The sequence below is a fragment of the Melospiza melodia genome, chromosome 2 (genome assembly GCF_035770615.1).
Source record: "Melospiza melodia melodia isolate bMelMel2 chromosome 2, bMelMel2.pri, whole genome shotgun sequence".
Lineage (NCBI taxonomy): Eukaryota > Metazoa > Chordata > Aves > Passeriformes > Passerellidae > Melospiza > Melospiza melodia.
The window spans coordinates 120214512-120239834 of NC_086195.1; the positions used below are offsets into that span (position 1 = coordinate 120214512).

The 25323-nt window shown below is 38.6% G+C and overlaps 1 protein-coding gene across 1 annotated transcript in view; it reads left to right on the forward strand.

The window, feature by feature from the left end:
• ATP10A (ATPase phospholipid transporting 10A (putative)) overlaps positions 1 to 25323 on the forward strand; it is a 109893-nt gene that overhangs the window by 44992 nt on the left and 39578 nt on the right. Inside the window, exons 3-6 of the mRNA XM_063149734.1 lie at positions 14639 to 14724; positions 21139 to 21245; positions 21347 to 21478; positions 23844 to 23977. Coding sequence (XP_063005804.1) covers positions 14639 to 14724; positions 21139 to 21245; positions 21347 to 21478; positions 23844 to 23977 — 459 coding nt within the window. The remainder of the gene's footprint in view (positions 1 to 14638; positions 14725 to 21138; positions 21246 to 21346; positions 21479 to 23843; positions 23978 to 25323) is intronic.

Consider the following 25323-nt stretch of genomic DNA (forward strand, 5'->3'; position numbering starts at 1 on the left):
GCCTTGCTGAGAGACACTCAGCAGCGGGATGGAGGGAGGTGCTTGGAAAATGGTGGATGAATAGTAGGAGGACAGCCAAGTAGCATGGAATAAGAAGGTGATGCCTGTCTGTTGGGCTGAAGTTCATTTCCTCTCTGGATATGTCTTAAGTTGTCACAACTGGAGAGAACTTAGTGGTAGATCTCATAAAATACTTCGGATGACCAAAATTTTCTTGCACCTAATGCTAACCGCTCTTGCCAAGCCTCAGAGAAGCTTATTCCCAAGTCTCTTACAAGACCGGTATCCTAGCCTGTTCATGCATTGGCTAAGAATTTTTTTTATTTTTGTATTAACGCTCTGCGCAGAAGAACAACTCTCAGTTACGTTTATAGCTGGTTCTGTGTCATTCTGCAGCCCTGTTGTTCAAGCAGGAAAACAAACAAATAAATTATGTAGTTGTGACCCTCTCTTTCCCACACTGCTAAACACTTTCCCCACCTCCCTTACAGAATGATATGCCTTGTCATGTGGCTTATCACAGGACAAAACCCAGATTTTTGGGAAGCTTCTTTTCAAAGTATCAGCTGTTAATAGCTGTTTTTGAATAATGTATCTGTATCGGTATCTCAAGTTTTTAAAAGGAACTTTTACAAAGGTTGCCTTGTCTGTGCTTCGTATATGAGGTAACTGATAACTTTGGAGCACATGCTTGTGAAGCAGGTCAATGAAGGATAGCTATTTCTATACCTGTCACTCAGCTGGGCATGGGATTGGAGTGGGGGTGGCAGCAGGAACTGTTGTTTTAAGCTAATGCTGTGCTTTCTTGACTCTGTTCCTGCCTTGTGTGCACCCACACAATTTACAGCCCCACAGGTCTGTGCTGAGCTCTCAGACAGCTTGGTTGCCAATTTGGGATCACTGAAGTGGCATCTTGCAGCCACTACATTTTCTCCAAAGGCCAGCAAGGCCAGCACTGTTGTGTTGGGTACAACTGTCCTGTGGAAAGGCCACTGTTCCTCCAGCATCCTCTGAAGGATCTTGGTGTATTTTTTTTCAGCAGTAACAGTTTCCCTCTTCCAAACCTTTGTTCAGAAAAGTAGCATTCTGAAACCTTTTTAGCTTGATTCTTGCAGAAGCAATAAGAAATTATAGAAGCTTTTCTCTATCCTTGTCTCTGGTGCTTTGCAGGCATTACTTTACTCTGAACATATGTTCAGAAGGTCCAGGATCAGCATTTGTGGGCTTGGATTGCATCTCCCCACTTGCGAATTCCAGGAAACTATTTTCCTTTATAGAGCAAGTGACCATAAATACTGCTTTTTTTAGTGCTGCTTTGAGTTGTCTGAGTAATTTATAGTAGACTGGGAACATACTGCTTGTTAGCTTTGCATGTTTGTTAACGAATGCAGTCTGTCAGACATAAACCTGTACTTTGTGTACGTGATTCTACACCTTATCAATGCACAAGCTGTGAGAAGAGTCACTGATACATTCCTCTGGCTTCCATGTCTGAAGACACCAGTTTGAATTATACCTTGTTGTTGTAGTCTCAAAATAGACAAGAGAAAAGAAAATCACTCAGTGAGTAGATTAAAAAAAGAAAAAAAGAAAACAGGAGATTTTACAGAGGCCTTGACATTTTTTCCTCCAAGCCTTTAAATACTGTGTTCTTGTTATTCTGCTACTACAGCAACAGGATGTGTTAGAAATGTTTAAAATAGCCATAGACATACTTCTGCATGCTATGTTTTTAAAACGAACAGGATAGTGGACTGTCTTCACCCTGAAATATAGATCAGGTTCATGTGTGTAGCATGACTCACTGGCAAGTGCAGCTAGGAGAAAGCACTGTGCTAAACCCCACTGTTTGTGGTCTAGCAATGTTAGCCATGGCCAGTAAGCATCTCTTGAAAAAAAAAAAAACCAAACCCACTCTTTGGGGTATTCTGGGTATTCTGCCCGTTTCCTCCTAATTTCAAACCCATCCTCACTGCTGCCAAGTCACAGCAGCCATTTCTGGTGCACTGGATCTAACAGGAGACACAGTAGGCAGGAGGAATCAATGTGTTTTCTGTGCTACTCTGCAAGCTGCCGTGCCACCACACCCTCTGCAGTTGCTTATGGAATGTTTTCCATCCATCTGAGACGTCATGTCAGCCGCTCTTCAGAGAGTGGATAAGCAGATACAGCTCGGGCTGCGAGAGCTCAAAACTCCCTTTCAGATTTCATAAACTTGATTTAGGATATTTTGATAGTATGAATCTAGACTCATGAAAAACATTTACATTTCCATGCTCCACTGTTTTTACTATGTATGCCTTTTAACAAAATCCACAAAGACTCACTGTGGATTCTGGAGCAGCTTATGGTTTATTAACCACTGCCCCTGTCCTGGATGTTTATGTGGAAAGCTTCAGTTCAGCTGAAAGCTAAGCTAAATGTAGCGGCTGCCATCCCCTGTGAGAAGGTGCATGTGTCCCTGTGGGGCTGCTGGGGGGTAGGAGATGCATTTTTTTCCTTCTCATTTTTTCCTAAGAGTAGAACTTCGTTCAAAACAAACTTATTACTAGCATGATTAAACAGGTTTAGATAAGCCTTGCAAATTGCTTTGTGACTGCTTATTTACTTTGTCTGAGAAGCACATCTGAATTTGGTGTCTGCCTGTTTGGGAGGCTCATTTGCATGCAGACTAGCACCAAAATAACTGATGAATCTGATTTCCTCACAAGTCAGTTTGTGAACACTTCTGGAATATGTATAAATGCAGAGCCTATGCTTACTGCAGGCATATTTTTTCATCAGTCCCAGCCTGGAAGTTGGGCTAAATTGACAGATCCAGGTTTCATTCCAGCCTTTCCTGGTCCTGCACTGTGCTGGAAATACATTGGCTACTGCTGGACTTAGAGAAACAGTCCCACAGCTCCCTGTTTGAAGCATTAAGCCATTTATACAATTTCTTTTTTCCCCTGTGAGTTCCAGGCAAAAGCTAGCCCAGAAGAGAGGATTGGTTTCTAGAAGGGCTTCACTGTAAACCTGACTTGATGAATCCAGACTGCTCTGCGTATGAGGTACTTTGGCAAGGGCAACTCATGCTGATTGTGTGTAAACAACTCACTGGGCAGCTTTGGTATCTCAGTGTAGATGTTGTTTTTGCATTCAGTTTTTTTACACACTCAAAGAATTTTTTTAAAAAAAAAGAGAAAATAAAGCAATTTTCAAATGTTAGTTCAGCCTAAACTGAGCTAAGATTTCTTGTGCAGCCATCTGTATTGTCTAAACTAGCCCAGTTTGAGAGAACAGTTGAAGTTAAACCAGCTCAACTTCTAGGCAGACTAGTTTTCAACTTACCTGTTGATATGAGCTTCTTATCTCAAAGAATCTGAATGAATCTTCTACAGTAAGATAAGAGAGGTATAGCTGTATTCTCCCTGTTACTTCTTGTCTGACTAGTACCCTCAGGCAACCATCCACCTGCAATTAGTGTGAATAGTACACTATTATAATCTAGTAGAGGGGAATTAATCAGCATACTCACTGTTGTTTGACTCAGTGTTGTTTTGACTGTATTTTAATAAGGTAGAATCAGGCCACAATAACAGCAACTACCTCTCTAGCATCTTTTGGGAGTTATTCCTTGTGTAGCCCTTTTTTGCAGTATTTTGAGAAGACTTCCATGAGAAGGTGATGAAAATTGGTTTGAAAATTCCAGACATGCAGATGTTAAAACATTGTATTAGTGCTCCATCCCACAGGTGTTGCCAAAATTAATTTTCCCAAGGGAGAAGAAAGTCTAAAAAAATTAACCAAACAAGCAAAAGTGAACAATGGTTTTTGCTATGCGCTAATAGAATATTAAATTAAAACTTACTGGTTTTTAGTTTTACAGTTTAGCTGAAGATTTTAGAGAAAAAAGTCCTGTGTTTGTCAGTGCAAGATTCAAACATGTCACACCCTGAGAAAGACTTTTGTCTGAGGTAATGCCTTGAACATTCAGTAGGTTTCTTTGATAGGGGTGAATTGTTATGAAAATCTCTACACCTATATTGTTGTATCTTTTTTTGGATAGTATCTTCTTCAGAGATGACTTGTGTGGAACTGTGGACATGTCTAGTTGAAGAGACAGCAACTGCTGTCTCTCTAACAGAGAAACAAACATGTAACAGATGTGTGCAGAACGACCTGGTGCAGAGAATGACCCAAGTCGGTGCTGTGGCAAACTGTCTGAGCCAAATGTGCTAAAGGAAGGCTGAGAACAGTTTTTCACTCCACATCTAACCATGGCACTTAGTCAGCAGTGCCACACTGGAAGACATGGGGAAACAAAAAAAGCTCAAGAATGATGGTTCACTTCCTCCTTGGTCAGCTTTGGGCACCGTTATCACCTCCTTCTAGTTTCCATTGTACAGGTGTCCAGGCCACAAGTTTGCATTTTGAGAGAGCTTCATTAGAGAGACAAAGAATTTGAATAACTGTAAGAGAAAATTTTGGCTATAGTAATCTAAGCAATAGCAGGGAGGGGGACAGTAGATGAAGAGTCATGAGAGTTTGAAGAGTGCTGAGTAGTTGACTTTTACCATTAGCATTAGTTGTTTGGTTTTGTGCTTAAATAGAGATTAAAGGGGCTAAATTGATGAATCCAGGTTTGAGTGTCATGGCTGTGGAGGACTTCTCATCCCTAGGGTAATCCTTCCAGCACTGGTGGAAGGAACAGTGGTGAATCCATGTAAGGAAATGTATTATGTCAGTGCTTGTGCTGAATTAAAGCTCTGTAGAGGCAGGAAATTTCATTCTCTGTATCAATAACCCAGGATTTCTCCATTTTGCTGTTTCTCTGAAAAAGTATTAGAAAACACAAAAGCATGTCAGGTCCATAGAGAAAATAAAATGCTATACTGCTTTCCTGTTATAGAAAAGTAAACATTTACATTTAAAGCAAGTTAAGAAGATATTTTCCTTTTTTTTTTCTGTCTTGACTTTTCTGATACAGCCTAATTCAATTTTACTGAATAAATGTATTTTTCTAGAACTGTTTATTCCTTAGCCATTCATTGGCCTGAGAACAGGAAATACCTGGAATATATGTTCTTGGAAATGAGTTTTTGCAGTGTAGCACTGAGAACTCATGATTTTAGGGCCAGAATTTTTGAGCTGGAAACACGTCGTGTTACGCTGGTCTCTGCAACCACAACCCCAGATGGCAGTATCAGTGGCTAGGAAGGGATGGAAAGACCTTTTCCAGAGCAGAAGGGTTCTCAGTATTGAGCCATATATAACCCCAGTTACATTGCTATGGTCTCACTTTGAGAGTACTGAGGTGGAGAAGGGGCCCGCTTTTCTGCCAGAAGAGGGAGAGGAACAGTATGAGGAACTCCTGTATTTATTTCAGCATCAAAGATGTGAACTCTCATCCCACTTCTCTTTTCTCCACGTGCTGCTAACCTCCAAGTCTTTTACACAGTTTAGTGTATAAGCTATGGTGGTCATTAGAAATTTGCATTGAAATGTTACTTACATGGGAAGTGGCTGGCTGTATGTCTCAAAACTGATATTTCAATGCAACCATGAACATTTCTGTTCATTGGTTATACTCGGGTTCATACTTTCAAGCTCTGCTATGACTCTTGTGATGGTCAGATACTTTCCATTACATATGTGTGCTCATGACAGAGAGAGAGCTGTGCTTGTCCTGCAGGTATTTGACCGGACAAGATACTCTTCTCCCCACAGCACTATAACGCTTACACTTCTATTTGTGTTGAATTAAAAATATCAGAAGTGCATGGAGATCTATAGACAGAAGTGCTAATACCCTAATTCAGCTTTCTTAATGGTACAGAAAATAGATTGGTTTACATCAGGCAGGGAACACAGCCTTTTTGCTTCCAGGACAAAGAGAATTTGAGTAAAAATGCATATTAGTTATCTTAAGCATTTTCCCTTCTTCTCATTAACTTTTCCAAGCTTCTCTACACACTATATTTTTGGTATGACTTGATTTAAAAACAGATTGAAAACTATACCCCAAATGGCCTCATATACCTGTAAGCAATGTGGCCTGCATGGTTGAGATCATGGGGATCTGACTTACAGGCTGCTGCAGTGTAATAGGAAAGGCTAAAAAGGACTGTCTTGCTAGTAGCTGCATGGAGGTGGGTCATGTCAGCTACTAAGAAACAAAAAGCTGTCTCCTGGTACTTCATAGGAAGTTTGTGATTGTAGGTTAGATAACTGATAATGACATGGAAGAAAAATGAAACAAACTGTTTCATCAATTGAAGTTCTCCCTGTTGGTCTTTTGTGTGACATTTTTTCCCATTGGTTGCCCTTCAACATCTCACATTTTTTGAATGCTTATAATAATGAATATATGCATAAGAATCATATAATCATGGAGTAATTTGAGTTCTAAGGGAACCTTTAAAGACCATTTAATCCAACACTCCTGCCAAAGGCAGGGACGCCTTTCATTAGATCAATGTTCTCAAAGCCCTGTTTAACTTGAATCTGAAACCTCAGTGATGGGATATCTACAGCTTCTCTAGGCAAACTGGTTTAGTATTTTACCATCCTTTTAGTAAAAAGTGTATTTTTTTGTCTAATCTAAATATACTCTCAGTTTAAAAATGTTGCCCCTTGTCCTGTTGCTGCAAGCCTTGGTAAAAGTCTGTCTTGGTCTTTCTTAAAAGCTGCTTTTATATATCGAAAGGTCTCATTGAGGTCTCTCTGGAGCCTTCTCCAGGCTCAACCACAACTCTCTCAACCTTTTTTCATAGGAGAAGTGTTCCAGCCCTTGGATCCTTTTTGTGGCTCTCTTGTGAAACCGGTCTTACCTTTTACATGTCTTACTTATACCAGAGCTGGACACAGCACTCCAGGTGGGGTGTCATGAGAGTGGAGTAGATGGGAAGAATCACGTCTCTCAACTTGCTGGCCGCATTTTTTTGATGCAACCCAAGATACAGCTGGCTTTCTGGATTGCCACACAGAATTCCAGCTCATGTCCAATTTTTCATCCATTGGTATCTCTGGCATTACTCCCCAGAGCTGCTGTCAATCCATGCATCCCCCAGTCTGTACTGATATTGGTAATTGCCCCAACCCACATGCACGTGGCCTTATTCCTGAGGTTTGTGTAGACCCTTCCCTCGAGCATGCCAAACACACCACACAGCTTGGTGTCATCTGCAAACTTTGGAGAGTGCATTCAATCCCACTGTCTGTGTCACTGAGGAATGGTACTGGTCCCCAATACAAACCCTTGAGGATCACCATTCATTACTGGTTTCCATCTGGTTACCAAACCATTGACTATAAATCTGTGGATGTGGCCATCCAGCCAATTCCTTACCCATCTAACAGGCCAAATCAAGACAGAAGAAGTTCAGGTCATTGATTTCTACACAGAGGGTAAGACAGGTGGTGAGGAAAGCCTGCACAGGAGTAGCTGTGCTGCTGTGATCTAATTCAACAGGTCATATTCCTATACATATTCATGTATGTTTGATTTCCACACTTATCTGAACAAAGCGTACAGACTACTGAAGACAAGACTATGCAGGAACATTGTAGTCTTTGTGCTTGCCTGAAGTATGAGGCTGTCTAGAGAGCTAAAAAGGGAAGCAAACCTCAGTCTCTGCCATAACGATAAATTTTTGTTCCCCTCAGCTCATTTACTAGTTTTGGAACTGACAAGACCATTGTGAGTTTCCTTTCATAAGATTCATGCAATCAGCTAGTGTCTGAAAAATAAAACACCATTGAATTCATTGAGAAGGTGTTCTTCATTTTGCTAGTGGCAACTTTAACATGTTGATTGCAAAGCAGCTTCTTCAGTAGAATAGATAGCAGATGAAAATAGACCAGAAGGGAAGCTGCTAACCAAAGAGTTCTGCAGCCATCCCAACTTCCCCCCTGCTCTGTGTATGCCAACCACAGCCTGCTGGCCTCAGACTGACTGTTAATCTTCACAGCTGCACCTCCACCCTCTCCACAGAGCTAAGAGACAAGAACAGAAGCAGCTGGGATTAAGTGGAGAAGGTTCATTCTGAATGCCATGTTTGCAGTAGGACAGGCATGTGATGGTAAATATTGATAAAAAATATGAACCCAAGAGAAGATAGCATGCCAATGTCCAGCTTGGCGAGTTTTCACTTGAATGTAACACCTTCTCACGCTGGAGATGCTCATGCAAAGGCTGACAAAACTGTGATAGTGCTGATATAAACACTGTCCTGTAGTATTTGGAATAAAAGGTGTCTTTTCATTAGGACTGCTTCTTTCCCTCTGTGCCCCCCTCCAGTTGCCAGGGGCTGGAGTCTCTCAGTTCCTTAGGCAATTGCTGCATGTTACAGGCTTCCCTCACATCCTAGAGACATTTCTTTAACATGATACTTTGTAAGGTGAAGGTGCTTTTATCCAGATTTCCTGTCTCCAGGCTGAGGTAGGGTCATCAAGCTTTGGTGTGTTTAACTGCATGCTGACGCTGCAGCTGCTACTGATAGGTTTTACTGTTCGCAAGAAAACCCTTGCATTACTAACCACTCTTTTCCCATCAGGACTGTGGTGTTTTGGATTTTATTTGTGGAATGATGTAAGAGCAGTGCTTGGCATTTCTCTCTTCTGGGTGAAGGACCTTAGTCCTTCCCATAGCCATTTCTTCTGGCAGAACTTCATCCCACAAGAAGGCAGACTGTCCAGCAGTCTGGACTAGAGCAGGAGCAGGACAAGGTATTTTCAGAAGCTGACCTGAGCTGTTGTGCTAGTACTTTAAAATGAATGTGCAATGTTTTTGCCACTAATCAAAGGAAGTTTTCTTCCAGCACGTAAGAAATGGAGCAGAAAGACTGCTAGAAATCTTTCCAGAAAGGAGAAGGCACTGGAGGGTGGGGAGAGTTACATCTGTCTGTGAGCGTGAAGCGAGAGGCCTCTGCAGTAGCGCCGTGGGTTGTACACAGAGTTTTGGGAGTCCTTGAGAATCTTGGTTTGTGGTTTAGTTGAAGCACTGACTAATACTGAGGTTGGCTCTTAAAGACTATGCACCCATTCATTTATTTCAGTGACTGGCTTTTGGAACAGGCAGATACCACTTTCTAAATTGTCCAGATCAAGGCTTGTATTTCAGCCTTGACACACACTGTTACCTTACCACTCTCCAGCACTATTATAGTCCATAAATGAATTCATTCACACCACCATAATTTTCAGTGCATTGCTAAGGGTGGCCATCAGCCTGAGGGACATTAGAACTTGCATGTTTGTATTTTCAGTGTTGTTGCCTTTTTTTTTTGATACTTTTGTTCTGTGATTGACTAACAGCAGTTTCTTCAGCTGCCTGTTACAGAATTATTGAGATCTTCCTAGGCCTTGCAAGCAATACATTTTCTGTCCTGCACCCTGGATATTGCACTGTTCCCTCATATTGTTTTCTACAAAGAGGAAAACTTTGGTCAGCCAGAAGAAGATCAGCTCCCAAAAATGTATTTGACTTGCTCAGTTGTTCCAGTGTTTCTGAGTAATGAACATGTGTTACTTTTAAACAAACAATACTGAAAAAAAAATCCAATTATAGTAGTAATTTTAAGTGTGAAAAACAGAATAGTTAAATTCTGATGTACGGCTGGATCTTCTTAGTTCCTAAACAGCACAGATCCAACTGTTTCTTCCTTTTCTTGTGAATTAGTGGCACAGATAAATTGTACCCTAGAGACTAATACAGTTCAGATGTGAAAACATTTCACTCTTCCAGTATATAAACAGTTCATATGCTTTGGATACATCAGTATGTAACTCCAGTTGCACACTAATAAAAGGTCAGATTAATTATATATGATAAAGGGAGAGTACTGCTATATAAAGCAGTTACAGGATGGACCAATGCATTAGCAGGCTGAGTTCTTAGTGCACTCAAAAGCTTTTAAAGTGGAAAAGCTATTTTTCTGGCTCAGGCAGATTTTTGTCTATTAAATATTTTCTTTGAGTTGTCCCCATGACTCCATTTCTCCCTTTTTTGTTTCCTCCAGACACACACGCCAAAACAAATCCCAGAGCCCTCATCAGCCCTGCACTGCAGGGAGAAGTCTGGATAAGATCCCCAGCCTAGGCAGTAAACACAATGTGATAAGCGGGTAGCTGTCACTGTCACCCAAGGGCATCCTGGGCACCCACTGCTGTCCTGCTGGGGGAAGGACTGAACATCAAAGTCAGGTTTCTGCAGCAGTAAAGTAGGGCAGATGAATAAAGGAAAACATTTTAATAACTATGCATTATTAATATCACTAGCAGGCTATTAAATCACCCATACAACAAGCATTTAATGAAGGGAAATATGTTGTTTGAACATTGTGTAATTGTCAAACTGACTCATCTGGCATGCTTTGCTTCTTGAGCTATGACAGTTTCGTGAGGTTGCCAGCAGAACTGAAAAGGTTGGCATTTCACTGTGGAGATTCAGAATCATCTTACAGCTGAAGCTACAAAGTCATATTGGAGACAGCTAAATTCTGCTTTTTTTGTGACAAATCTTTATACTGTCTTCATCTGTCTACCTGTTGGTTTCCCACTCTATAAAGACATTGTAACATTTTCTTCCCCTCAATGCTTCATCTTTTTAGGGCGTAAGACACAGCACAATTATTGCAGACCTAAGATATTGTTTTAAATTGAACCTTTTGTGAGATTTACTAGCTAGTGCATTGTTAAAAGGCTAGTCACAAAACCCTTTGCATCTGCAATTTAACTTTAATTTGAAATTCAACTTTGAAGGAATCAATATTTAGTAGGTTTTTGCAGTTTGACTAGGTCTGCTTATGTAAGGAAAACAAGCTTTTCCACTGCTGCATTTAGACTAAGAATGAATTTCCCAAGGCTTTAAGAAAGTGGAAGAAATAGGATATATGTATAGGATGTTAAACATTTTTCTAGCAAGGAGAGTCCTGAAGAAATGAAATACATTCCATGGAATCCCTGAGTATATAAAATACCCAATGTAAGTATCACCATGTGTCCTCTTGACAAATTTCAAACTTTCAGAAATACCTATGAAGGTATTCTGACTTCCTAAGAAGTCAGCATTTTTTTTTCCAAGAAAAGCAGTGGACTAAAGCTATCTTGGCAAAATCAAAAAGTGAAGTCAGGGATTTTATGGAAGTCAGTTTCTTATTCAATCAAAGCCCTTCTTTTTTTTTTTTTTTTCTTTTCCTGTTTTTTTTTTTTTCATTTTGATATGACATAATAGGGCAGAAAAGTTGAGCAAGAAGTGGATTTTACTCCTCCAATATATCTCAAGCATAATTTAGTGCTCTTCTGAAGCATAGTGGATTATTAGAGCATGGGTCTGGGCTCTAATGGGTAGTGCCCTTAAACTCTACCCAGTAGCAAAATATCTGCCTTGAGTGAAAGCAGTAAGTTTTGCTTTACTTTATTTTATGGGGGCTTATCCTTAGAAATAGTCATAGCAAGAAAAATGTACATTGTAGCAAAAGTAGAACTGGTTGTTTGACAGAAATAATGTGACTGACATGAACAGAAGTTAGCCCTGGCCTTTGCTACCCTACAGTTTTGTAAAATACTCTGGGGAACTTCTGTGCAATCAGTGAATCTCTCCCCAGTTTTTATCAGCCAGAGTCAGTTGTTCAGGCCAGTGGTGCACAAGTCAAAAGTTTGGGACAGCTGCCAAGGTACCCGATAAAAAATGATACATGTCTTCAGAAAATTAAAAAATGCCCCCAGCTGCTTTTTGTGTATGACCCAGCCTTGTTGATGTGCACAGGGGGATGATGAGAACACCCCAGAGAGATGAGGCACTGGAAAGCCTCATCTCAGATTGCAGTCTGTCTAGGCATGGAGCTTTTCATCCCCCTTGGTACTGGGACAGCTTTAATGCCCAGCAGTTCTCCAAGTGGGAAGATACACAAAATCAGGAACATCAGGTAACTGCTGCACAAAGCTCTGGGCCAGTTCAGTGTTTGACCATATTTTGATCTTGTTTCTTGTGTCTTAACAGTGATGCAGAAATTCAGTGTAAGAGAAAAATAAAGGTGGTGGTGGAAATTTTTTTTTCATGGACTTTTACCAAGAAAAAAAGAGCAAATCTGTATGCTGTAAAAGCAACAGTTTTGGCTTTGACTTCTGTCAAACTGCAGCTTCTCTTAGCTGCTAATACATGAGAACATCATCACAGTTTGTGTTTCAATTGCTGTCGAAGTGTGAGTATCAGCATTAAAAAGAGCTATACTTTGATCATTGTGAAATCTTACATTAAATTTGTGCTTCTTTGTAACCACTGAAAGCAGTCACACACAGGCTGTGTTTAACATATTTGTTCTTTCATTTACCAAAAGGTAGTTTCACATCAAAACAGTGTCATCAGCTGGAATATACAGTGTATATTTGCCCTTGCTCTTCACAGGGAAGAGATGAAGGAGTTTGATTTATTAATAAACCAAAGTGCTTTTGCCATAAATCAGAATTCATCAGCTTTTTTTCCTTACATAAACTACTATTCTAATTGGATTTCCACTCCCAGATATTATCTGGGTAAAGACCATAATCACATATTTCAAGTTAATTGTAACAGAACACAAATATACAGACAGATTTAATGATAAAGGACTTTTAGTTCCAAAACTGAGTCATAAATGAAAAGAGATCCACAAACAAAGGAGGGAGAAAGACAATATTGCATGGTACTGATGGAGAGGCTGGGTACATGTAGTCCTCTCTGATCTTGACAAGATCTGTCTTTTTTTTTTTGAAGACTTTAGGAGGCTCTAGATTTAAGTACTTTTTTTAATCTTTATTTGTGAAATATAAACCTTAGTGACAGATTTTCTTAGCAGAAAGGGAACTCAGCTGTCCTGCAAGGTAATGTGTCCAACCACACTCTCTCTCCTGAGTTCAGCAGCCATACAAAACCTGCATTTGATTGCTTTGGGGTTTATTATTAGGTGTCTCTAGGATTCCCTCACAGACATTCATCAAAGATGTTAGGATTTATTTCTTTTCTTTTTTAAGACCATTGAATAAAAATTTGTGCTAAATTAAATGTATTAGATATATATTATGTTATAATAAGGAGAAAAGAAATGTTTCCCATTACATCCAATTTATAAATGCAGTTTAAGCTACAGAGGTGGATATTTGTACATTATTTTTCCTATACCTTTTATTTTTTTTTCTTCTGCCAAGGAACATCCTGGGGCAAGGAAGGAAAAGATCATGTGGGACAACAGGCAGGTGTTATTTCTTGCCAAGGCTCAGGTTCTTGACTGCCAAGCTTGATGTAATTTGGGGAGTCTGATTCTCAGCAAAGCAGTCTCAACTCAGAGCTGTCCTTTGTTTTTACTACTTTTTTTTTCTCCTTGTTTACAAGCTGAATTCTGCACGTCAAAATTTTTCATTCCTCCAGTGGGTTGTAGCTGTTTCTAAGTGACAGCCCATTTTCACAGTTCTCTTTATCATCTCGTGTTTCTTGAAAATACAGAAAAGGTTTTCAAAAGTCTCAGGTGTGGGTGGTTTGAATTGTCACATATATAGTGTAAGTCTGTCTTACTTCCAGGTGTAACCAGCAGAAAAATGGAGGGTGTTGGTTTTGATCCTGACATATCCTCTAGTTTCTTTTATCTCTTACTCAAAATCTGGTTTCTTTCACCAGAATAGAGTCAACATCAAAAAACCCCAGAGACACCTGTGTGTTTCAGAGAAACTGGCAATAAGATTGTGTCTGTCCTGTGATTACTGGTTCTCAGTCAACCATTCTCACAAGTGTACTCTAAAAAGTAGTGGTTGGGGTCTCCGGCAGCTCAGCAAAACCATTATAAAATATAACATATGAAGTGGTGTCACTATTGAAAGCTTAATAGTATGATAATTCACGATTAGTTTTTTGCTTCAAATGGCATGCAAAGCAGTTTTATAGAAGTTATCTTCACTGATGGAGGTAAACAGCCTTGTCTGCAGCACCAGGATCAGATATGTCTGCTTTCAATGTGTAGTTTGAGCTAGCAAAAAAAGGAGAATCTTGATTTTTATTTAACAAGGTAATTCTGCTGTGATATGATGGTTTTCCTCAAACACAACAAGGTGCTAACTACAGGTAAACTTAAATAGTCAGCAACAATAGCAGTTTCAGAGTAATGAGTTAGACAATCAAGAAGGTTTTTAAGTGATAATTAAGAAAAAGTTATTCTGCCAAATGTGTAATTTACTATAGTAGACTAATTCATCTCAGTTGGCATGAAGCAATTAAGAAAGTTTGCTAATATTTCAAAAGCTCATCTTAGCTTTTTGATAATTGGCAGTGTATTGACTTACATTGTTCTAAATTTTCACTAGCTTCACTGAACATGAAGGATAATGATAATGTTTAAGATTTTGAGATTTTTCAGGTAAATTTCATTTTTCCACTGCAGATCAAAATAATTTGCCATATTCCAGTTGCAGAACAGAAGCGATCCTTGTGAGAGAGATTTTGGGAGTCATCTTTGGATTCTTTTCCTCAGGTCCCTTTGATTTTCAGTGCCAATGGTCCGCATCTTTGCTTTCATTGCCTTTGGGAAAAAAAATAGACTTTATAATATTAAAAAATTAGAAAAGCAAGTTATTTTGAATATAATTTTCATGTCTTTGCTCTAAATAATGAACACTCTTATTATTCCAGGATTCAGAATTTGACCCCTTGAAGTTCACAAGTGTGATTGAATGTGAGAAGCCAAACAATGACTTAAGTAGGTTTCGAGGTTACATGTGAGTATTTCATATACTATCTTTCACTATAATACGCTCCTTTTCTCTAATATGGAATAAAACAAATGCTTATTTGCTTTGCTCTGTCTTCTGTAAGTTGCATCATCATCACATCTAAATAGGGCTGCATATTTAAGGCTCTTTTAGAGGATCCTGTCTTCAGGGTGAGATGGGAACCTCATATTTCCATTACTTAGGATGGATTTATTTGCTACCTTCAGTCAGCTTACACTACAGAAATGAATGTATGAAGCACTGCATTTACAGGCACTTTTCTCCTTTCCCTTCATGGATCAAAAAAGCCCATCTGGAAATGGGAAGAAATAGAAAACAAGTCCAAGAGAGGCAACAAACAAGCACAATCTGTTGTGCACTTTCATGAAGATAGGTCTATTGCATGTTTCTTTTAATACATGCGTCATTGAGGAAAATCAGAAGGCAAAACTGATATTTCTCCAGCTATGGCACTATTCCTTTTCGTATCATTCAGATAAAATGAAATGATTGGCACACACAGTGGGTATGCCTGTACATTATCACATCACCTATGCTCACTTGACTTATTTCTAAATAAACAAACTACATTAACAGGGTGCTCATCTCTGGCCAATCAGTCCTGCTCAGAAACAGCTGTTTTAGGATGTGCAAGAACAAATGGTTTAGGATGTGCAAAAGTTTTAGGATTCGCTTCTTATGTAGCCTGGTCTGTAGTGTAAGGGTATGTTGATTGCGGTGGCTTAGGAAATGCACTCTTGAACGACTTATTTTCTACAGTCTGTTAACCTCATGCAGAGTGAGAGCCCAGGATACATAATTTCTGCCCAGATTTTAATGATGAGAGTTAAACTGACACTAATTCCATTTCAAATACAGTGATTTACCACCCATGTTGATTAGGAGTGATAAGCAGTATTAAATTGTGTAAATGTCACAAGTTAAATTGCTGGAGCTTGGGGAGTTTTTTTATAGTGATGCCATTTACCACCATAGTTACTACTCTCAGATGTCACAGATTGTGTAGGATGTACTGTCAACTGGTGTAAATCAGGACAGTTTCTTTAAACTACATCAAGTTGTAGTGTGGGAAAATGTGTTCCTTTATTTAGCAGCACAAAGCTCTACAGTTCATGTGAAGAAAAAAGTTTAGTATTAGACATTACTGCATGAGGGTGTGTAATAGAGAGCCTGCTCTACTGTAGACATGCCATTTCCAGATATGGAAATGGAAAGTTTGGCAGCTTTTCTAGCACACTTTATGTGTGAATCTTAGTCCCCAAAATATTGAGCAGAATACTGTAGAAAATATGCATAAATTTTTCTTCCATTATATATCTACTTATTTACTATATGTGGAAAAGGCTGTGGCATGTAAGTTACAGAACCATTTGAATTACATAGCAGAAAACATGGTATTATCTTTTTGATGCCTATTGTTTAGTATTGATTATATTTAATCTTCTTTGTATTTTGTAGTTTCACAAATGATGTGAATATGTTTTGACACAAATTTTGAATCTGGCAGAAAGCATCAGGTGATTTCCAGCTCTCATCAGCTATGTTCCAAGAGATTTACAGCTAAAGACCCATGGGCCATTAGAATTAGAGAGTGGGGAGCAACCCCTCAACAAATAAATTCTCAGTCCCTTAATTTATCACAGAAGAAGGTTTCCCCCCTACACTTTTTAGAGTTCCTTCATTAGTATAATGGAATCAGGAGTCTATTCAAATAATACATTAACAAGATGAATAGCAATTAACATATCTAAATTGAAACATGGCATTGTCATGTCAAACTCAGATCTTAATTCTTGTTCAAAATTTTACTGGTAGCTGCTGCTTGGAGTAATGGATCAAATAGCTACCAGCCAATAACAGCTCAACTGAAATGATACCAAAATATTAAATAGGAATCCCGTGAAATAATAGACTTTCAACCAATCCGTATGTAAAAGCTGTGCTGAAACATTACCACCAAATTTTCCTAGACATTTTGACTACTTAGTAGGTTTCCAGTTTTGATTCAGATTTTTTTTCCTGTATGAAATGTGGTCTTTGGTTTTAATGTCTGTGCTGACAAATCTTTCAGGAAATAGAAATATTTTTGTGTGTGTATGCTGTAAACATGTAAAAAATTCTGTTCCCTACAGTTTTCCTGAAACAAAATCACTATTGGTAGCCAATGTAACAGAGGCAGGCCAGGATAAAAGGAGAAATTACAATGAAAAAAAAAATATAACTGCAAAATGCACTGAGATGGGCCTAGCCCTATCCTGTATCTGAAAATGTGTACATGCACATTACTGCATCTGAATTCTTCAGTTGTGTTGGCACAATCTGCATTGAACACACTTGGGGTGTGCAGATGCACAGGCAGACTACCAGTTCTATTCAGGTGCTTACTTTAATTCTTTTACAGTTTCTGCACCCCCAAATAACCCAAGCACATGCCCTCACTTTTATTTCCCTTATAAGCATATTCTGTGTAAGGGAATAGAACAAAACCTAACATGCCCCCTGCCCATATGTGTCTAGCCAGATTATGTACAGTATGCATGGCAAACGTTCAAAAATCCAATTCCAGGTTCCAAAAATAGAAATATTTGCTTTAAAATCTTGTTTGTACCTTTTTGTGTGTATATGGGCAAGGGAAAAAGAGAAGTTGTAATTGGGAATCTCACTTTTCAGCTTTTTGAAAATAATAATTTTATTCTTAGACAAGAACATAAAATTTTATTTGATCATACCAAAATAAGTATAGCTTGGAGTTGTAAGAAGAAGAAGGAGATGAATACATGTGTGTATTTCTATTTGAAAGGTTGTCATAATGTAACAAAACCAAATTAATAGAAAACCATATTACAACTTTTTAAAGAAAAAACAAATATAAATCTGTAGTGATGTCTCTTTAATGGCTATAGTAACTGATCCAATCCTGCAATAAAAGCCCAAAGCAACCTAGACTAATTTGCATCAATTGAGAGTCAGGAATTTTCTGACTGGTAATGTTAACTGATATCATGTTTAAGATTGTTGAATATTTTCTTTGGGAGTGTCAAGCCTTGGAAAGTAATGCCAGCTCTACCATTTCCTTTGTAAGACACTTGATAAACCAAAATTTGAAAGAAAATACTCTCTTTTGAATACAGTTATCATTGGTTACCTTGTTATTTAATGCTGGTAGACACATAAGTTAACAAGTAAGTTAACAAGACACATAAGTAAAAAGTTGAAACGGTTAGAAAGCTGAATAGAAACAATAGAAAGCTGAAGTGAGCTAATTTTTGCATTGCTGTATTAAACCAGCGGCTTACTTCTGTATAAAGACTTTCAGAGTACTGTAGCATAATAATAGTTAACTGCAAATTATCTGCCCACTTCTCCTAATTTGTGGTGCATTTGTATTTTAGATGTGAAGATACCACATTTTTGCAGTGTCATCCATGTGAGAAATTGCAGAGAAAAAGAGCATTGCACCCACACTTGCCAGTGCATTTCCTCACGGCTTAGCCTTTGCATTCCAAGCATCTGAGTGGCTTCAGCCAGACACTGTTCTAAAGAATGACAGAGGAAATTTTCCTTCTTTGCCTGTAACTTACACTGGCCAAAATCTAGAAAGGGGAAAACAGACTCTTCAGCCTTTTTAACAGGCTTGAGGTTTATAACTCTACAGGGCTAGAAATAGGAACTAGGCTGTCTCTCAAACCAAAGTTTACAATTGGCAGGTTTGTTACCAAAGTGAGCAGTTTTATCTAAGTCTAGTTTTCATTATTTTTTAATCCAAACCTTCATGTCTGCAATTTTTCCTTCCTTTTATCGTCAGTGCCCAACTGTTTCATGTGTATGTTGTGGTACTGAGTCACTGGGAGTGACTGTAGACAGGAGGCAAATGATGAGTTTCCTCCAGCCTCTGCTGGCTTTTTTCTTCCAGATTTTGATTTCATCCATATTTTCTAAAGGTCTGGTGAGCAACAGTTGAGTTCTCTGACTTCATTTGGATATGGAAAAGTAAAAAGCAGTAGCAAATGCATGTAAGGATGAGATGTGCTAAGAAGGCTCAGCCTGTGGGTGAGGACAGTAGATTGGGGTTTTAACACCTACAGGTTAACGTCAGATGTTGCACGATTGCTTTGGAGTTGTTTTGTAAGCTAAGATAGTAAGAACAAATATATCATTTTATAGAACAAATATAAAAGTAATTGTATATGAAGTTTGCCATGTGCAATATACTTTGCACAGTCCACTGTTACTGTTAAGTGTAAAAAACTAACGGAGGTTATAAAACTGTAAGCCACAGCAAGAACCACTTAGGAAGGTTGATCTCTACAAAATCTCATTTATTAACAGGAATCATAACTGTCACTTGGAGATTTTATTGGAAATTCAGACATTCTCATGATTTATAAGAAAGCCTAATGCAGAATTTAGCCTTAAAAATCAGAGGAATGACAGAATCCTGGTAGCAGTGTAATTTTGACAGTATGGAATCATTAAGAAATTATTTCCCATAGTTCAAGCACAGACAAATTGACACCTACTGACATTCTGCCAGAGGGATGTTGGGCAGCCCCCCAGCTGATACTGTTTTGGCAAAAGGTGAGACAGTGGCTTAAGGAGGTTTGCTGAAAAGAACAGAAGTAAAAGCTCTGTTCTGTCTGAGACTGGCAGGGAGGATGGGCTGAGCAGGGGAAGCTGTCTCCTGACTAAAAAACCACCTTTAACTTTCATGTTAGAATTGCAAAGTTGGTGTTATCCACTTCTTTTTTTCTCTGTTTCTGGCCTCTAGTCAGATGTTATCAGTGCAGCTGCTACCTCAGTAGTCAAACCCACTGCTTCTTCTCCATCCCTGCAGAGAAAAGCTAAGCATACTTGTTGAAGCACCAATACTTTCAATATATATGTATATATTTTGTGCAGAGGGTGGGTATAATATATTGTGCTGAACTAAAAAAGGCTGTGTATGTGTGTGTATATGCACACAGGTATATTCTGCTCACTAAAAGCATTGACTGTTGAGGTTTTGTAGCATAACTAGCATTACAAAATATTCTGCAAGTAGTCCTACTAGACTGGGACAAGTACAGAGAACTCACCAATGTGAAGCTTTTCTTCTTACAAATCTCAGCATATTTGGTGTAGCTCCTAGGCCTGAGATCCTAGAAGTCTGTACTTCAATTACAATTTTGGTCCTCATTTAGAAAAAGAGAAGTACCTAACAGGGGAAAGCATATATACATAACCCAGATGTGAAGGCTTAGAAAATAGGAAGCAAATAAAAAGAACTCCACCTTTACATAAAAAGGACAATTTTAAGCCAGTTTGCAGATTTCAGGGTACAGAGGATTTTAAATGCTCAAATTCAGGTAGACATAAGATTTGGTGTTCCAGCAGCACAATGTTAATTTTAGTGTAGCATATTGAAAGTGTGATGGTTTTGATGGTCTGAAAGTGAGGGCAACATTTAAACAATCCAGACTTGCTTTAGTCTGGCATTGGGGTACTTCAGTTGATAAAATGAAACTATTCATTTGAAATTAGCTTTAAATTATTATTTGATTTGTCTTTTTTACATAGTCAAAATTCTAACTTTTAATTACTATTTTTTTAGCATTTCCCTGTTAATTCTCATAAGGCTATTTTCTGTATTTCTCTGTCAGCTGAAATTCCAGTCAGTCCATGCCCAACAGATAATAAGTTGTAGTAGAAATGTGACTTCATTCCATTTTTCTTCTGTGTTTTGGTGTTAGTCAACAAGAATCCTCAGGGTGCAGGCCATTTTTAGATAGTTGGTAAGACAGTTCTGAAAATAATTTCTCATGTTCTCACTGATACATGGAATAAAAACACGGAATACTTTTCCTTTTCCTTTCACTGAACTGATGTGTCTTACCCCTGGCACATCTTCCTTAGTATCGCTAGTTGTGAAGCACAGACATTTCCCAATTTCACCATATTGCTTTCTAGGATTTCTTTAGTAAGCACGTGTGAGTAGTGGGTTAATTCTATCCAGTACATAGCTGCCTTTAGGTGGACTGGATTAACTGTGATTGCTCAATCAGTTTACACATGCACAGGAAGTCCAGTGCATTTTCCAAGCATTAGCTAGGCTGCACACATGCTGTCGATTTGGCCCACGTATCTCTAGTGAGCATTTGTCCAGGACATTTGTATATCCAACAGCAACTGGTGCTGCTCCAGATGGGCTGATGCATGTCAAGGATCCTTGGGTAAGTAATCTCAGTTTTCAAAATCCAGCAGAGAACCTTCCCAGGAGGAGGATCCAATGAAATATTTTGCCATCAAATTGAAAAACTTCTTAAATGCTGAAGATCTTGGGCTTGTTATATTACAAGTATGATGTAACAAGCTTAATGTTTTGACATGCCGAATTTTGTTCTGTTTTTAAATTTTCTGTAGTATTCATAAAAGTGGAAAAAAGGATGGATTGTTCAAAGAGAATCTTTTGTTACGTGGATGTACCGTTAGAAACACAGAAGAAGTTGCAGGAATAGTAATCTATGCAGGTAAGAGCTGCTTTTCTGTCTTACAGGACATACTACCTTTTAATAGCTATACAATAATAGCCAAGTTCCATATGACATGTTTGGTGCAATTCTTTCTGCAGGGCATGAGACCAAAGCCTTGTTAAATAATAATGGACCACGTTACAAGCGCAGTAAGCTGGAAAGGCAGATGAATGCCGATGTCCTTTGGTGTGTCCTCATACTTCTAATCATGTGTCTGTTTTCTGCCATTGGTAAGTGCTCTTCACTAGTAGAAACACTGCTATTTAAGTTAAATATTACACTGTCTTGGGATTCATGCACGTAGCTTTATCAAAAACATACGTCTGCCAACACATAAAATCCATAAAGCTGTCTCCATACTTATTTTTGTCAAAAATTAAAATGTCTTGATACACAACCTGATCTAAATACCTTCTTAATCTCAATAAAATATATGCTATTAGTACCAGAGATCTGAAGGCTTAGATTATACTACCCTTGATAGCATCCAAAAATGTCAAGCCCAAAAAAGCCCCCAGTTTATATGTAGTCCCCTCAAAATTACAGGTGGTAAGGTGTAACTTGCCATTAATCAGGCAGAAGAGTAATTTATGAGCAGAGAGTAAACAAAATCAGCACGGTGGTATTCCCCAGTACTCCTTATTAAATTGAGAGCACAGTGCACAACATGGACTCACTGTCCCTAAGGCTGCAGTCATAACATAGAAGAAATAAGCAAAAGTCTGCATAAATCCAAGCAGAATACTCTCTAAACTTCTGGGAGTGTTTAAGCAAATGCTGCAGTTCAGGTTATGTCTCCTCAGGCCTTTTTTCTGTTAATTTGTGAGAAAGAATTGAGTTTTACATTTGGCACAAAAAAAAATTATATACGGCATGTGAATTCCATTTCCTTAATATTTGTGTGTTCTGTAATGTTTGCATGTGAGTCATGTGGCATAAACACCAGAATGTTTCTTAACAACCATGGTGTAGGTTTAATAACAATCTTACGCCACTTTAATATATCTCTTTGTGCCTTTTTCCAGGTATTGTTAAATGCTTAAAGATGAGTATTTCCAGTTGTGAACCAGCCAGCTTGTTTGTTTCCACTGAGTTCATGACCCATTTTTGTAGAGTTTCAGTGTTGGGGAGCCCAGTCCTCAGGGCTGGAGTGTCGTGGTGAGGCTTCATGGCAGGGAGCTACTGCCTGCAGCTGTCCCCCCTGCCAGTGCGCCCTGGGCGGTGTCCCCTGAGCAGCAGCAGCAGCAGCGGGTGTCCCCTGTGAGTGGCTTCAGCCTTGCTGGGGCTCCCCGAGGTGGCACTCAGGAGGTGACAAGTGCACTTTCCCCTCTGTCCCGTCTGCTACAGGGCTGGGAGCCGCCAGCAGAGGGCCAGAGCAAACTGCTCGCGGTGCTGACAGCCACAAACAGCTGGAAATAAATTTGCTCCAGCCCTTTGAGTTGCCTGGTGCTCTGTAGAAATCAGGCCATTTCTACCTTCTGTCTATAAAGTATAACTGGAGATATGACACTTAATTATTTCGAAAATATAAGGGCATTTATAAAACAAACCTTAATGTAGGTCATTCTCAGTATGGAGCTTTCTATTTTTGCTCTCAAGAATAAAAATAAATACATCGATAAAGACATCATGTGTGTGATCTCATATTGGTAGTATAGGGACAAAATAATGTGCTCGCTTATGTGTTTTTATTTTTCAAGCACTCAGTATTTGGTTTATGCATCAATATGTAAAGGATCTTGTCAAAGGATGATTTACAGAAGATTATTTTTAAACTAGTCCTTTGTCCTTTATTTCTGATTTTCATAATCAGAAAAATTTTCACTATATAGTGATAGTTTGAATGCTTTTTGTTGCAGAAGAATTCTTCTTTGTTTTTTACGCCTTAAAAGCATCAGGCATACCATTTTAGGGATTTTAGGATTTTAAATCTTAGTGCTATACTTAAAAAGGCAACGTTCTGTCTCTCTACCAAGAATGTAATTTTCCCAAAACAATAAAAATCTTATATTTATTTAGCTATCAGCATAGTCAATTAAAAAAAGAAAACATTTTGAGCACGACATGTAATTTCTTTTGCTTTTCATTCCTCAGCTTCCATGATATTGACTCTGTTGATACTGTTATTTCATTAGTTCTGTGCATGTGGTGGATATAATTTGCACAGTAAAATTAAACTTTCTTCTAAAGCTAGTTTACTGATAGCTGACTGGTACATATATCTAGTCCAGTCAGTTGAGTTCTTTCATTTTAACACACAGCATATCACTGAAATAGATCTTTTTCTGAAGAAGTGTCGTTTTCTTTGGTGATGACAGAAACAATCTAAACTACTAATTTAGACTAGCCAGCTCACTTTATTTAGATAAAGTTATGAGAAATTAGTCTTGCATGGCTTAAGGACAGCCAAAGCCCTTTCTCAAATTCCAGATCCCAAGGAAGAAAACCCATGGGTTTGGGGCATTTTTCAGAAGTCATGCAGAATATTTGAAAACAAATAACAATTTCCCACATAACTCTTAAGAACAAAGTCATACCAGAAGCCTTTTTGCTTGGAGTTAATTTGCTTTTTTCTCTCTTCCAATTTTTCTGCAGGTCATGGTCTATGGGTATGGCAATATGGTGAGAAGAAGAAACCAATTTTTGATGTTCCAGGGCCCGATGGCAAATATTTGTCACCTGTTTTAGCTTCAGTGTATTTATTTCTGACAATGATCATAGTGTTCCAGGTAATCAAGTTGTACATGCTGTCACCTCTCTTCCTAGTCGGCTGCATAAAGTTACATACGTGCAATATAAGTAGTACTCATTTCACCACTAAGGCATGTAAGAAGCTAATCAAGCACTAAAAAGATCCCAGAGGGTTGTAATCAGTAGCACAGGGTCTGTTTGGAGGCCTGTCACTACTGATGTCCCCCAAGGTTCAATACTGGGCCCAGTGCTCTTTAACTTACTCACCAATAACTTGTATGAAGGGCAGATGCCTCCTCAGCAAGTTCACTGTCACCAAGCTGGGAGGAGTGGCCAATACCCCAGAGGGCTGTGCAGCCCTTCAGAAGAACCTTGGCAGGTTGGAGAGATGCTCAGAGGAGGAGTGCCTGAAATTCAGCAAAGGCAAGTGCAGGGTCCTGCACCTGGGGAGGAACAACCCCATGAACCAGAAAACAAGCTTTACTCTTCCTATCTAACTACTGCAGAACAGCACCTCAGAGACTGAGGATGCCACTTGGGGTACAGTGTTCTGCTATGAAAATAAATTTTATACTTTTTAACAGCTTTTCACATATATTTCTCTTAGCAAAACCCTATGTCAGCCAGGTAACAAACTATGTTAAAAGTTTCTTGGTCCCTAGGAGAAACATCTTGAATGGTAGAGGTGGTTAATTTCAGAGAAGTAAAAGAACCTCATGTCACTGAGATATATGGAAGTTTGCCTAGTGGGACACTGGAGGAGGTTGCTTTACTGGAGGCAGCAACTTGTTTATAAAAGGGAATGAAAAAGACTGTAAAAATAATTTTTACCCTGAGGGATTGAGTTATGATACTGGTTAAGAAAATTCACCACTGATTTCTTTAAACACCTACATTTCACTGTAGTTTTTGTTTAAATGACCACATTAACCACCCACAGCCATGCTATAATTTCTCCCACGTATCTAATTCAGAAAACTAAACAATGTATGCAGTTAGGCATTTCTATCCTGAAAAAAATCTGCAGAGAAAAGCTCATGTAAAATTAGATATTTTATGTAGTTTTGACAATCCTCAAGCAATAGTTGAAAATATTTTCATTTCTCCTTATTCAGCACTTATAAAATGTGATCTTCATTCAAATAATTTGCAGTACAAAAGTCAAGGCCAAAGATATTGTTCCTATGAAAAGATTAACATTTCTCACTTTGTTTCTTGTATTCCTGCAAAGTGAATTTGTAAACAGTCTATTTATGCAGAACAATTTTATTCAGTCCTTTCACATCTACAGTATTCTGATTGTATGGTCTGATTTGGGATGGGATTTTTTTTTCTTTTTCTTCCCCAACTAGTGTAAAGCTCAGCTTATTAGCCTAAGAAATAT